The following is a 15,062-nucleotide window of genomic DNA, read 5'->3' as shown; positions in this document are numbered from 1 at the left end:
CTTTAAAAAAAATCAGAAAAATGCAAGTTCTTTTTTCCCAAATGCCCTTTTCACTTAATATATTGGTAATACAGTAGTAGGTAAAGATATTCAATATTCATTTTTACATTTGAATTCTCATCCATTAAAAGATGTATCACCATTTATTCATTCAGAGCACTACTGATATAAGTTTAGCTGGGTATTTATCTTTTATTATAATCCAAAAATGTAGAGAAGTAGGATGTGTGAGTGAGAAAATAAACATTGAGCTGGGGACTCATGACTTAGTTATAGAGCCTTTATCAAATGTGAGGTCCTGGGTTCTATCTCCAGCACTGCCAAATTAAAAAAATAAAAGAAAGAAAGTAAACAATATGACTGTATACATTATTTCTAGTTCTCCTTCTTAGGTGTGGCAGCACTTTTGTGATAACACCACAGCTCTCTAAAACTACCTATTTTCTTGCAGGCTCACCAGCCGAGTATAATATTCAAGTAGGACTATTGCTAATGTGACAAGTGAGAAATGGAACCTTAGCGTAGTTTTAATTTGTATTTATCTTTTTAAGTATAGAGGAAAGTATCTTTAAATATAAACAAAAATCATTTGTTTTTCTCCTTTGAATTTTTGTGCATACTTAAATGCCAATTATTTTTAGTGCATTGTTAGTTTCTGTTCTTGTCTAAGTGATAAATTTTTATATATCAGGGATATAAACTTTAGTCTCTGATGTAAACTGGAATCTTTTTCCAAGTTTGTCACATGACTTTATATTGGTTATTTTTCTTGCCATGAAATTTTGTAGTATAATTTAATTTCTCTTTTCTCTTATTGCTTCCTGACTTTGAACCATAGTAGCAAAGATTTGCCTAGTCTTAAATTAGAGTAAAATGTATCCATATTTTTTACCTGTTGTTAGTGCTTATATTATATGTTATTTTATTATTGATTATACATGAATATTTTCTCCATTTTGGATTTATTCTAATAAATTCTATGAAGAATTGAGTACATCCTATCATTTTTTTGTATGACTCTCCTACTAGAAGAGGTAATCCTTTATCATACAGTAAATTTCATCTATAGTTTTACTATTTCTGGACTTTCAAGTCAGTTTTAGTGATTTTTTTCTATTTTCTCAGGAAAATTTTTCCAGGAAAATTTTTCTTCTCTCTCTCTCTTTCTTTCTTTCTTTCTTTCTTTCTTTCTTTCTTTCTTTCTTTCTTTCTTTCTTCTTTCTTTCTTTCTTCTAAACAGAGGAGTAGTTTAATAATCATACATTTGGATATGAATACAGAGATATAAGTGTAACTCTTTAATGTGGAGAATTTATAATACTCTCAATTTCCCCATATCCTTGTCTATAAAATAGAAATTACAGAGTTATTGATGATTACTTACATAAATTCTTATCAGTAAAATGGAAATGATTTATGGGGTGATTATGATTGGCTGTTTAAATAATCATCAGTATAATTTGATTTGACTTCTATATTTGACATCCAAGATTTGACTTTAACGTTTTCTTTACTTTAGAACAAAAAATGTTGTATTTACACAGTGTAAGATATACAGTTGAAGGGAATTTCTGCAAGAAGGGTATTTCAACTCTACTAAAATGTCAATGTTTAAGAAATATTCACCCTAGTCATTAAAAGTATCATCAAAACCTACATTCTAAATTATGTGGTTCACATAATAAACTAAATAATTATTTGTAAAAAAAAAATTACTGAGATGAAACAGAGCATGTTCATATTAGTTTCCAGGCATTATGATATTTGGTTTAAATTACTAGTCATTATTTATTACCAGATATGTAGAGAGACCAGGCAGGCTATAATTAAGATTTATGCACCATTAAAATGTAATCTTATAATCCAAAATTTTCTTTTCTTCTACTTAATATCTCTTTTCATGTGTTGAGGTTCCAAATTAATTAAAGAGCTCTCTTAATAAAAAAAAAAATTGGAAAATCATCCAAACAAATATTTTCCATTCTCTTACTCATAAACTAATTAATTATATACCACATTTGTGTCTGCTTTCCCTAGACTGCATAATTTTGAAACTTAATTTACTAATGAAATTGTAATTCTGTTGCTTGGTTAATGAAGGAAAATAGACAAAGCAGATACACATATTACTTTTTGTTCTCAGTTATGTGCTGAAATGTCAATGTTTTCCAGGGACTCCTGAGGATTACCCACGGTTTTTCCATATGCATCCTAGGACTGCAGAACTTAGTCTGCTGGAGCCTGTAAACAGAGACTTTCATCAGAAATTTGATTTGGTTATTAAGGTAAATTAAACTAATGTCTAATTTCCTTGTATTTATGAAATGCTAATCAAAGAAAAGCAGAGGCTAATGTAGGCACTTTTATGTTTTAAATATTAAAATGAATGTGAATAGCAATTAACCAACTTTTTGATTAAAAAAGAATGTTAGGTACATTTTTAATACACTATACTGCTTTTCTCTAAAGCAACTTTATAATTCTATATAATAAAATACTTAATATTTTAATATATAATAAAATTTTTAGTTAAATATATTCATATTTCTACATAATATAATTTATTATGTCTTGCAACACTTTTTTTTACTAAAAGGAATTAACTTTGGACTACAAAAGAATAATCAATGAGTATACCTAAAATGTACTTGATTTGTATTTTAATTTTAATAATATTTTAATGTTGCATTTTAATCCTTATATAAGAATGAAATGTCTTGCTGAACAACAGATTCTTTCAATAGATGCTCCATTTTACTCTTTATGTTGAAAGCTCATCCTAGATTGAAATATGTTTGAAAGCTAGGGTAATTTGCACTACAATTTTGATTTAATAATATGTAACATGAAATCAGAAAAGAGGTACTGTAGAAACCTGGATGATTTTCCAATTGATTTCCATGGACTTCATTGAGACGGTGAGATTTAAATTGGGCATTGAAGGAAGAGTAGGAATTTGCCAAACAGAGATGGGGACTGAGGGAAGGGAACCATAGTGAATGAATGGCTAGCAGCAAAGACACAGAGTAACTCTAGTTTATATCGTGTGAATTTGTATATCTATGCATACAAAATAATTAGCTACCAAAAGGCTCCCCTTTACTTTTTGCTCCTAAGAAAGTAAATATTTTCCTTCTTTATTTAAATTTAAAATAATTAAAGAAAAAGGAAGTAAAATATAGAAATTTATGGAGCATACATGTGATACATACTTATCTCTGTACACTTTTCATTGGATTGTTGCCATAGTTTTAATTGTATGTTCATTTATACAAACTGTGGAAACTGAAGCTCAGGTAGGGAAAATAATTGGCTCAGGATTACATGACTGATCAGGTAAAAATGAGATTCAAATTTAGTTTTACCTAAGTTACAAGAATTTTCTTTTCATAGTACAGAGTTATTGTTTCTTAGAAATGGCTATATGGTTTAACTATCCATACATCTAACTGCAAAATATTTTGTATACAGACATTAATTTTAATTCAAATTAGGTGATATATCCTTTGCACCCATTTTAGTATATGAGCTGGAAACTGTTTATTAGGTAATTCCTTGTCCTGGAAGAACTTACATTCCAGACACAGGTAAATCAAAAATAAAATGTCTAGTGCTAATAAGAAGTCACATAAATAAAAATAACAGAGCACAGAAAAAATACATTTAAGTTAATCTGTGGACCCAGAAAAAAAATTTCTGAATATTACCCCATGCTAAATATTGCTAGATTGAAAAAGTTTGGCCAATGAGTGAAAGTGGGAAATGTGTCTGAACATAAGGAAAACAAAAGTAAAAGATTGGAGGCAAACATAGCTGGCTACAAGCAGTTAACATAGAAATGAGCTGTAGTTTCAGACCATGGAGAGAATCTTATGGATGGATACAGTTTCCTTGGATTTCATTCAGTAAGGCAGTAGGAGTCATTCAACCAAGAAACACGACTTTTACCACTTGTATAAATTGGCCACACATGTGATTAATCTTTCATTGATGATTTTAATTATCATGGAACTATATAAAACTAAGAAACATGTACCCATGATCTCCTGTCATGTACCTGGAGTATTGTGGTGCTGCTCTCTGTGGAAGTTAAGAAACTTGACAAAACAAACTGGTGCCTTTGAAATCAGAAATCATTTTTTTGCTTTTATTATCAAAGCCAGCTGTCCTGAGTACTCTATAACTTAGCCCATCAATTATAGGAAAAAAATCAATTAGAACTGGTCATAGATAATTCCTTTATGTTTTAATACCATTTTATATTTTAATAGAAGTTTTTACAGATGTTATTAGACTCAAATTGCTGTGTTTTGTGTGCAATCAAGGGGATAATAAGCAATGGTATCAATCTGTAAGAATAATAATGTGCCTCCTGCTTGAATAATAGCTGAGTTTTGTGGCATTGTTCAGGAATCCATTGAAACTCTAACAGTCTGGCACTTCCCTGTACTATGCCTTTGAACATTTCCCCTTTTTATTTTAATAATGCTTCATTTTTCTTGGCTATGAAAGATTTTGTTGGACTAGATCCCAATTTCTGTTTTGGAAACTAAGAAAAATAAAAGACAATGAAGTATCTTCTCTTAGACTTTGAAGAATTGTGCTTTAAAAAACCCATGTGAGCATTTAACAGCTGGTGAGGGACACAAATTAGAGATTTATCATCCTCATTTTTTTTTCTATTTCTGCCACTGATTTAATCAGTATACTGACAAGTAAAAATGTAAAGGTGAAGCTGGAAAGAGAAAATGGAGTAGTTCACAAACTTGAGCACATTAAAGCACTGAAACATGTCCAACTGAAAGAGAGAAGGATATTCTATTTCAAAATTCTATCTTAAACTTCAAATAATTACATTTGCTTAGGATATTTAGAAAAGGGATACATTCTGTGAAGCATGCATTGGGTTCCCCAAAATAGTTCATGTTTGTGCCTGTTGTCCTTGAATTAATGTCTGTAGCATGTGTTTCATTCAAAGAGTTGTTCCAATTTGGATGATAAGATATTTGATCACTATATTCACAGAGTTTAAAAAAATCCTATAAAGTAGAATATGAAAGCATATTTTATATGCTAGGTGAATTTAGTGCATGTGTGGAGCTAAAACAAATCACAAAAATTCACTTTCATTTTTAAAAGTGCGGTATCTTAAAGGCATTATTGTCAATATATTAGTACTCTAGACATCCCTTCACTGTAATATACTGATTTTAAGTCCTTTTGGGTATAAACCAAGGAGTGGGATAGCTGGGTCAATTGGTGGTTCTATTCCAAGTTTTATGAGGAATCTCCATAATGTTTTCCATAATGGTTTCACCAATTTGCAGTCCCACCAGCAATGTATGAGTGTGCCTCTTCCTTTACATCCTTGCCAACACTTATTGTTGTTTGTATGCATAATAGCTGCATTCTGACTGGTGTGAGATAAAATCTTAGGGTACTTTTGATTTACATTTCTTTAATTACTAGACATGTTGAATATTTTTTTCATATATTTGTTGATCGATGATATACCTTCTTCTGAGAAGTATCTGTTCAGCTCCTTATCCCATTTATTAATTAGGTTGTTTGTTTCTTTGGTGTTTTTTGGGTTCTTTATATATCCTGGGGGTTAGTGCACTATCAGATGTGCTTTTGGCAATAATTTGCTCCCAAAATGTAGGTAGGCCCTCTATTCACTTCATTGATTGCTTATTTTGCTGAGAAGAAGCTTTTTAGTTTGAATCCATCCCATTATTAATTCTTGATTTTATTTCTTGCACTTGTTAAGGAAACTGGGGCCTAATCCAATATGATGAAGATTTGGGCCTACTATTCCCTTTATTAGATGTGTGGTCTCTGTTTTTATGGTCTTTAGTTTTTCCTCCCACACAAATCATCTCTCAAGCCTTAGCTTCTTTTCCTAGTATGTGAACCATGTTCCCACATCACCAATAGAGTATCAATGAACCAATAATAATGAAAATACATCAGGCTGCTGCATATTGCCTTCATGTCACTTTACAATTTGCCACCTGCATGAATCTCCACCAGAGATTTTTGTCATGTTAAACGATCACAGGTGTCAGATTCAGACAGAATGTGGAGTCACAGATTATCAGGCATCACTTCTTCAAATAAAAATGATGAAATCTCCTTTGGAAATGAAGGAACTACCAAAACTCATTGAATGTGAAATACAAGTTACTGTGTTTTGTTTTCCTCTATGATGTGTGCATTAGAAGTTTATTTACATAAACATAAATAAAGAGGAGAACAGAAGACCACAAATTCTCCCTTTGGGAGAGATAGAATAGAAGCCATCAGTCACCTAGGGTTCAGGCCCCCTCACCCCCAACACACACACACAATCAGGGCTGCTTTTGACCAGCCACAGGAAGCAAGGCAAATGCTATGAATGACACACCTTCAGATCTCTGGATATATTCTGGCCATGTACTCTTAGTCGTATAGATTCTTGAAAGAATGAAATACACATACAACATGTTCTCATCTGTCAGTCAGTGTGAACAACTATAACAAAATGGTGTACACTGATTTATACTCAGCAGAAACTTGTTTCACACTGTTCTGGTGGTAGGAAAAATGAGATCAGGTGATTTGTGATCAGCAAGATTGGGTTGTGGTAAGGTGCCTCTTCTGGGTTGCAGGTGCCAAACTCTTGTATCCTTATATAGAAGAAAAAGTGCAAGGGAGCCATCTAAAGAGGTTTTTATAAGGGAATTAATCCCATTCATAAATCTTTGACCCTCAACCTAATCAACCTCACAAAGCCACCATCTCTTAATAACATTTTATCAGGGATGAGGTTTCAAGACATGCATTCTGGGGACACATTTATTCTATTGCATACCTAATCTTAGTAAAGAATAATTTCATATCATTTTTCCAATAGCAAGGTCCCCAAGGTGAGAAAAAGTGAAGATCCTTTTTACATTTTAGAGAAAATCATCCCATACAAATTTCAGGCAATATTGCTATTAGTAATAAAATAGCAGTCTTTTCATGGATAAGTAATGCATATTCTAAAACTTCTTGACCAATTTCATACAGTGGTAAATATTCAAATTTTAAAATTTTTGTTTTACTTTTTTTTATTGTAGTAGATTACCACATAAAACCTTATTTTTGTTTCTTCAGCAATAGTACTGCATCATTTTATTTCCTCCTGAAAAAATTCTAAAAATTATAAATATTAAGGCAAAGTTAATTATTGTTATGCCAATTATGGGAATTAATAACAAGAAAAAACTGTATGGAGACCTCATGTCTCATACAATTATCTATTCTGCAGGGTTAGTTAGAACAGAAGTCGAATATAGTAGATGAATACACTGGCTTTCGAAGTGTGCAAGCTGACAAGACACAGAGGTGATATTTTACTTGGCTTCTTTGCAGGTAAACTCCAAGTACTTGGAAGAAAAAAAGGCAATTTTTCCAGTTGCAGTACCTTGATTTTGGCAAGGTCCTCCTGTCTGCAAAGGTCATTACAGGAGTACCACAGCAAGATCACATATTGTAAAATGTACGAATAAAGCTGCTTTCTGAGCAATCCTTGCTGTATCTCAACACTCCACACCTGCTCCCACATATAAATTCCCTCAGCCATCCTACACAATTTTTCCCAAGAAATCTTTTTTTTTTTTTCATGAACTTCTGGGTTATTGCATAGAAATATAAAAATAATATTGGGAAATCTGTGGACTAAATAGGACTGTTGGTTATTTTATTTCTCGAGAACAGTCTGGTACATATAGGAAAAATATTAACCACCTCAGTACCTTATGGGCTCTGAAAAACAATCCATTTGGAGATCTTAAATTTTTTACGTTGATGACTATTTTTTAAATTCAGATAATATAGAATGGTAAATTTCAGTCGCTCAATTCACAGAAAGCATTTTGGTGAGATTTTTTTTTGGTTGAGAGAAAACTGTGGAAATAGTATCAAAATGCAAAATATGACCGGGCTGCTTTGCTGGATGGGAGGAAAAGGGCAGAGAGAAATAAAGGGAACATAGCTTAGTTAGAAGAGAATAGCATTATATCATTATTATCATAATTTTGTCTCTGGTTGGGATGACTAGGTATAACTAAGATAATTCTCATTTTTTAAAAAATAGCCAAACAGGATGATATACATACCTGTGATTAATGGAAGTTTTTTGAAGCTGTGGTCTTCCCCAGAGAGACAGTTTTTCTTCTGTGAATCACTGGACATGGCTATACTCATTCTAGTTTCAGTTTATATCTCCATCTTTAAACAAAGAGAGATTTTTATTATTCAAAGGTATACAAGAGCTTTGAAGATTTCTGTTTTCATTATATAACATTATAAACCAAATGGGCATATTCTAATTTAAGTGAAGACAAAATATATTTCATTTTATTAAAAATATTCCCTAACTGGGAAATGTTTTAGTTTTATTTTGTTGTCATTTAATAAGGCCTCCCCTAATCTGTCTAGTATACATATCTTTTCCTTTTGATCAAACAGAAAATGTACTATTTTCTATTAGGAAAGTGGTCTTCTACTGCATTTATGACCTTGAAAACAAACAAATTGTATTTGTATTACATACAGAGTAATTCTTTGTATTTTATTTGACAAATTATCATATGGCTTTGTAAGTTTTAAAGTATTTTTCATAAGATACTGTCAAACTCTTTATGGAAACTTCAATTTTTAGAGTATTAAAGTTTAAATAGAGGATGATATAGAGCTTTTAAGTCAGTATAATTTACAAGGAGGCAAGAAACAATGGAATATATTTAAAATTATCCATTAGTCACGCATATTAATGTGAACTTTGATCAAGGAAGTACAAGCCATCTCTCCCTAAGCATGAATTTAGAAAAAAGAAAGTGTAACCTTTGGCCAGTATTAGAACTTTGGCTCCAAAGCCACTGTTGAACTTTAGGGAGCAAGATAGAACTCTATAGATAATTTCATTACATAAATGGAGGTCTTCCACTCTACTTCCAACCTTCAAGTCCAAATTGAAATTTAAGACTTAGAGTAAAATGTGATAACCACTTGCATAAGAAATGCAAGAATAATTAGCTCACTCTGGGGAACTTTTTAGTGTAACAGCAACCTACATTCCAGGTAAGATAAGCTAAATTGCCAGATCCAACTGAAACATCCAAGACTGTTGAGTGGATGATGTGATGTGCTTGTTTTTGAAAGGCAGAATTAAGGGTTCCATGCAGCACATCAATCCTCATCATTATACAAAATACATGTATGATGATGTGAGGGAAATAAAAAACATTAGATTGGGTAGAGAGAGGTGATGGGAAGGGAAGGGAGAGTAAGGGGGGATAGGAAGGGCAGCAGAATAAAATAGACACTAGTATTGCTGTATGCATATATGTGGCTGTATAACCAATATGATTCTGCAACCTGTACACTTGGAAAAATGAGAAATATACCCCATATGATTCAAATGTATGATATGTCAAGATCATTGTATGGTCATGAGCAACTAATAAAAAAAAAAAAGATTTCCATGTGTTTTCAGAATATAATATATAGTTTGAGAGTAAACTACATATTGAATTTGGGGAGTTGGGAAGACAAAATATAATTAAAATAATAATTAAACAAACAAGCAACAAGACATATCTGGTATATGGATTGAGTTTACAAGAATATTCCTTAATAATTACTGCAAATGGTTTTAAAGCTGGATTTTGGACATGATAGTGTTTGGAAAAAAAGAGGAAAAATTTAAAAAAAACTGAATTATTTAGGAAATCTGATTATAATCAATAAACATGTAAAAGATAAGCCTCTCCAATGCTAAGAATTTTGTTGTTGTTGTCATTGTATTTGTGGTACTGCAGATTGCACCTTGGAGCACTCTACCACTTAGCTACATCTAGAGGCAGCCCTTTTTATTTTATTTTTTTAAATTTTAAGCAGGATCTCACTAAATTGCTGAGACTCTTCTGAACTTATGATCCTCCTACCTTAGCCTCCTAAGTCACTTGGGATTACAAATGTGCACCACTGAGCCTAGCAATGCTAAATTTCAATAATATTTTCAAGTCATATCCTATAGCAGATTTTATTTAACCACACCATACCATTCAGACTTGTATTACCATAGACTAATCTACTATGGTGAAAGAGGGATGGATAGACTATATGCCCTTTTTGTGAAAGGAATTTTATTGCAACATTTTTAATTTAAATCCTACTGAACATAGAAAAAATGTACATGTTGATGAGTTTTCACAAAGTAAAATTATCATGTTACCAGGATCCAGATTTTAAAAAATGAAAACATCCTACAAACATCCCATATGCTTGCTCTACCCACTCCTGTTCACCCAACAAATCAAGAACTCCTGGGGCTGGGGATGTGGCTCAAGCGGTAGCGCGCTCGCCTGGCATGTGTGCGGCCCGGGTTCGATCCTCAGCACCACATACCAACAAAGATGTTGTGTCCGCCGAGAACTAAAAAATAAATATTAAAAAATTCTGTCTCTCTCTCTCTCTCTCTGTCTCTCTCTCTCCTCTCTCTCTCTTTAAAAAAAAAAAAAAAAAAAAAAAAAAAGAACTCCTACTACAGGATTCTAACAGCAGAGAATTGTCCTTTCCTTTGAAGGGGACATTTTATAATTGGATTAAAGTTTCATGTTTTTAATCTTAAATTTAAAGTCCTCTACATATCCTCTTTTTTATTACTATGGTCAACATAGGAGTTATCATACGCTTTCTACTTGTGTAACAACTCAACAAAAATGTATTATATTTGTACAAGGAAATTTGGTAGGATGATTATAAACATTTTATTTCAAAGTAAAAGTAGCAGTAATTCCATATTTGAACCTCAAGGCAAACTTTTCTAAATGCCTTCCTATTTTAAAGTTATTCAGTTAATAAATAAGTTGGTTATACAGTTAATAAATAAGTTGGTTGAAAATTTAAGTACATTTTAACAATCTACTCTGATAAAAAGTTCAACAAATGTAATTTATTTCTAATAAGAAAGAAAGAGTTAAAGTATAATTGAACAATCCAGTTAAATTCATGAAAGCAAACACTCTGTTGTTTGAGAGTTGAATTTTAAGTTGGAAATAAAAAAGATGAAGAGATATGCATAAACCATTGATAGCTTGATGAACTTGCCAGTTTTTTAGTCAGCTTTCTATGATTGGAAACATGCAGCCTATACTGTGTTAGGAGAAGAAGTTTTGAAACATTGCATTCTTTGTAAATTGAAAGCTTTACTGCATGAGATTTAAGCAAGGGGTGTGGTGTCCAGGAAGGGAACACAGGAGAAAAGAAGAATTTCAGTCACACAGTAGCTTTATATCTTATGTTGAAGGACAGCAGCAACACCAATGTACGATGACTCAGAACTTTTTTAACATCTACTTTTAGTGGGCATTCTATAAATAACTTTTTTTCTCCCAGTACGTATTAGTATTCTTGTGAAGATTAAATAATTATTTCTGTATCTCTCTCAATCTGCTGTGTTATTAATATAATACTTATTTTCATTTTAAATTCAATGACATGAAGTATTTCTTGGCATGTCAAATCCATCAATTATGTGTAATTAAAGATAATATAGATCCAGGTGTGTGGCACATGCCTTGGGAGGCTGAAGCAGGAGGATCTGGAGATCAAAAGTAGCCTCAGCAATAGTGAGGTGCTAAGCAACTCAGTGAGACACTGTCTCTTAATAAAAATAATACCATATAGGATGGGAATGTAGCTCAGTGGTCGAGTGCCCCTGAGTTCAATCCCTGGTATACCCCTCCCACCCAAAAAAGGTGGAAACTAAAATTGTTAACTTAAAAATTGCTGTTCAGTTTTTTCATATGTATCAACTGAAGTAAGAATTTTTTTCTAAACTGTATTTAAATAGCAGTAATAATACTAATAGTATTTAAGTAGGAGATTTTCTTGCAAGATGTGTTTATAAATATCTTGAATACATTATGTTATATAGTAGTCACATATTTAACAATATGTCTTATAAGTTGTTGCTTATTGTGACTTAATGTGTGGCTTAAGAATATTAGAGATCTAACTGAAGTCATGAAATTCATTGGATATAGCCTGAAGGACAAACACCACTCTGTGTAATCCACTTTACCATTACAGCATTGTTTTTTACTGAAGTAATGTTATTTCCGTATGCAAAGTGAATTTCTTCACTCAGTATTCAATACTCAGGTCTACTCTATATAGGTACTGTTATAAGCTCAGCAAACTAACGTTAGCAAATAGTAGTACATTTCTTATTTCTTGAAGGTTTTATTCTAGTGTAAGGACTAACAATAAGTGACAAATATAATAAAAATATTTGTGATGTTTTAGAAGTTCCTAAGTGATATAAAATAGCAAAGTGCATTAGGAATTCCAGTTGGAAGATGTGTTAAAAATAAGGTAATCAGAGATTCAAGAGGGAAGATTATAGAAAGTCTACACATTTCTAGTTGCTTTGTGGATTCAAGTCTCTTACAGACTCAGAAATCTGGTGCACCAAACAAAGGACAGGAAACTACAGTGGAGCCAAGGCTCTATGGTAGTGTCAGTAGTAGTGGCAACAGCACTGGTTCAATGCAGCTGTGAGGGATAACATAAACAGAGAAACAACAGAATATGTGTCATGTAAAAACCCATAGATCAGAAAAACATCCTAAACTTAAATCGATCCAGAGGTTGCACAGCAAGCTGGTGTTTGAAAAGTGCCCTGAATTTTCCAATTGGTAAGCAGAGAATTGAGGCAGGGAGCCTTTTTTTGAGGAGGCTGCAATTCAGCTTGCTGCTATGGGAACCCAGGGGATCATAACAAACATTGCCATAAGGTCCTGGCAAGTGCCTACTATGTGGCTTAGGGTGAACCTAGTTTTAGAAAATGAGTAAAACAGGAACAGAGAAGATCATATCCATTCGGGTTCATGTCAGGAAAATGGAGGGGAATGCAACTCAGTTTCCTTTGAGTCTAGTGGCTTACTTGACCAGCTGAAGAAAGTTGGGAAAGTGAAAAGGCAGATGTGAATACACTCAGGAACTAAGCCTGGGATGGCCACATTCACAGGCAGCAGAGAGTGTGAGACCCTTGGAGGGTTGACTGTTCTGCTTATAAGTAGAATTCTTGAGGGGCTTCTGAGATCCAAGCTCCCAGCAGAGATTGACAGCTGCCTGGCCCTAAAGGCATTTTGATTGTGTTAATCTAACCTTTCTAGGGCTCCTATCACCCAACAGAATTTCCAAGGCCTAATTAGACCTAAGCCTCAGTTTCTGAAGCTCCCTTCTTAGAACTCTGCTGTAGCCCCACCATGGGACTTTATCATTTTAGTCTGTCTCAACAAAATTTCAATGGACAACATTTCCCATTCCATTCCACCATGTACTGATGAGAAGGGAAGCTGAGAGCTATTTCATCCACCTTTAGTTTTAGGCCACTCCAGTTAGCAATTAGGCAAGCAACAGAAAAAGAGGAAGAGGATAACAAACCCCACTCCTTGTGTGACCCTCTCCCTGCATCTGTAGCCCAAGAAGAAATGGAAAGAAGGACATTCAGGCATAGACAGTTCCCATCCATCCTTGTCCACAGTTTTGACCACTTCATTGGAGACAATTCTTTCATTTTTCATTGAAGATCCAAATCCCATTTTTGGTGTTCTTGCTGTGCTGACTGGTTCATATTTATTTCTGTTTTTCTCATTTTTAGCAGTTTTTATAATTATTTTTTCTTATCTTTTAAGGGTTAAAGCTGTTTATTTTTGTTTTCCTTTTATCTATTTGTTTCATTTTTTTCTCCCTTCTTCTTCTGTGAGCATCCAAATTCTCTTATTTTTGTCTTCCTTTACTTTGTTTTTTTTCTATTTTTTTCTTCACTTTCTTCATGACCATCATGTCACACCTTTTCTGCTTTCTTTCTTTTCATATTTTTAACATTCTAAATGTTCTTTTACTCTTCTATCTCATTTTATTTTATTTTAATTAAGTACATTTTTGCCATCTTTTACAACTATCTGGTTTACATAACTCCAGCCCCCACTTTTCCTGTTGTTGCAGTTAGTAGTGTAGATGTCATATTTGACATCTGCTGTTTCTTTTACTGCTAAATCTAGTTCACAGCTATTTATTGTTTTTCCTGTTAGTAGTTGTTGAATTCAAAATTCCTGGGTTTTTTTGGTATATAGTGTTTTATATATTATAGTACGCACTGTGTATTTATTTTAATGCTCTACATAGTTTGCTTCAGCTATCATTATTGTTTCATTCCAAATTTGTTGTAAGGTGCTGGGAAGCTACAGGAACACCACAAATTTACAGTGCAGAGACTCTTCTGCTGAAATAAACTCGCCTAAAAGACATTGTCCCTTGCTTCAAAGAAACAACAACATTAACATTCAGCTATACATTAATATGGAGAATAGAAGAGACAGAATCCCGAACCAACAATGACGACCCAAGTAGAAATGGTTAGGTCTTACTCATAGACATCATTGTTACAGGAAAAACAGAATTAGCACAAAGGCTTTCAATGCCCTACACCTATGGGGGAGGGTGAGTCTCAATCCAGATCACTCAGGGACACCTCAGCAAGTGAAGACTGTACCCTAAAGAGACCACACCTAAAATGGAAGAGAAATATATTTCAAAAGATGCATAAAACCCACCACAGGAATACAAAAATAGGAAGAAAAAAAAGGTAACACAACACTTTCTAAAGTTCATGATTCACCATCAATTGACCCCCTCCCAAATATTATAGTAGATGAAATATCAGAAAAAGAATTTCAAAATAATTATAAAAATGATCCATGAATTACAAGAGAACACAGAAAAACAACTGAATAAATTAAGAAATTTATTAATTTATTGAACAAGAAATTCAACAAAAAGAGAGATATTGAAAAAACGAAACAAATCTTAGAAATTAATGATAATTAATCAAATATAATGTTTAGTTGGAAGTCTTTTTTATTTGTTCTTTTTAATTATTTATGACAGTAGAGTTTATTTTGCATGTTTATAAAAACATAAAGTATATCTTATTCAAATTAGGATTCCAGTCTTGTGGATGT

The 15,062-nt window shown here is 32.8% G+C and overlaps 1 protein-coding gene across 13 annotated transcripts in view; it reads left to right on the top strand.

Moving 5' to 3' along the window:
- The window catches only part of PCDH15 (protocadherin related 15), a gene marked incomplete at both ends in the record, with an annotated part of 726,342 nt that overhangs the window by 408,197 nt on the left and 303,083 nt on the right, over positions 1-15,062 (top strand). For all 13 annotated transcript variants that reach the window (XM_081268810.1, XM_081268808.1, XM_081268818.1 and 10 more), the window contains one exon: positions 2,173-2,285. In XM_081268810.1, the coding sequence (XP_081124936.1) occupies positions 2,173-2,285 (113 nt within the window). Of the gene's footprint in view, positions 1-2,172; positions 2,286-15,062 lie in introns of those variants that run through there.

The sequence above is a fragment of the Spermophilus citellus genome (genome assembly GCF_964194105.1).
Source record: "Spermophilus citellus genome assembly, chromosome: 15".
Lineage (NCBI taxonomy): Eukaryota > Metazoa > Chordata > Mammalia > Rodentia > Sciuridae > Spermophilus > Spermophilus citellus.
The sequence above is the reverse complement of the archived record's forward strand: the minus strand, read 5'-3'. Positions and strand labels throughout refer to the sequence as shown.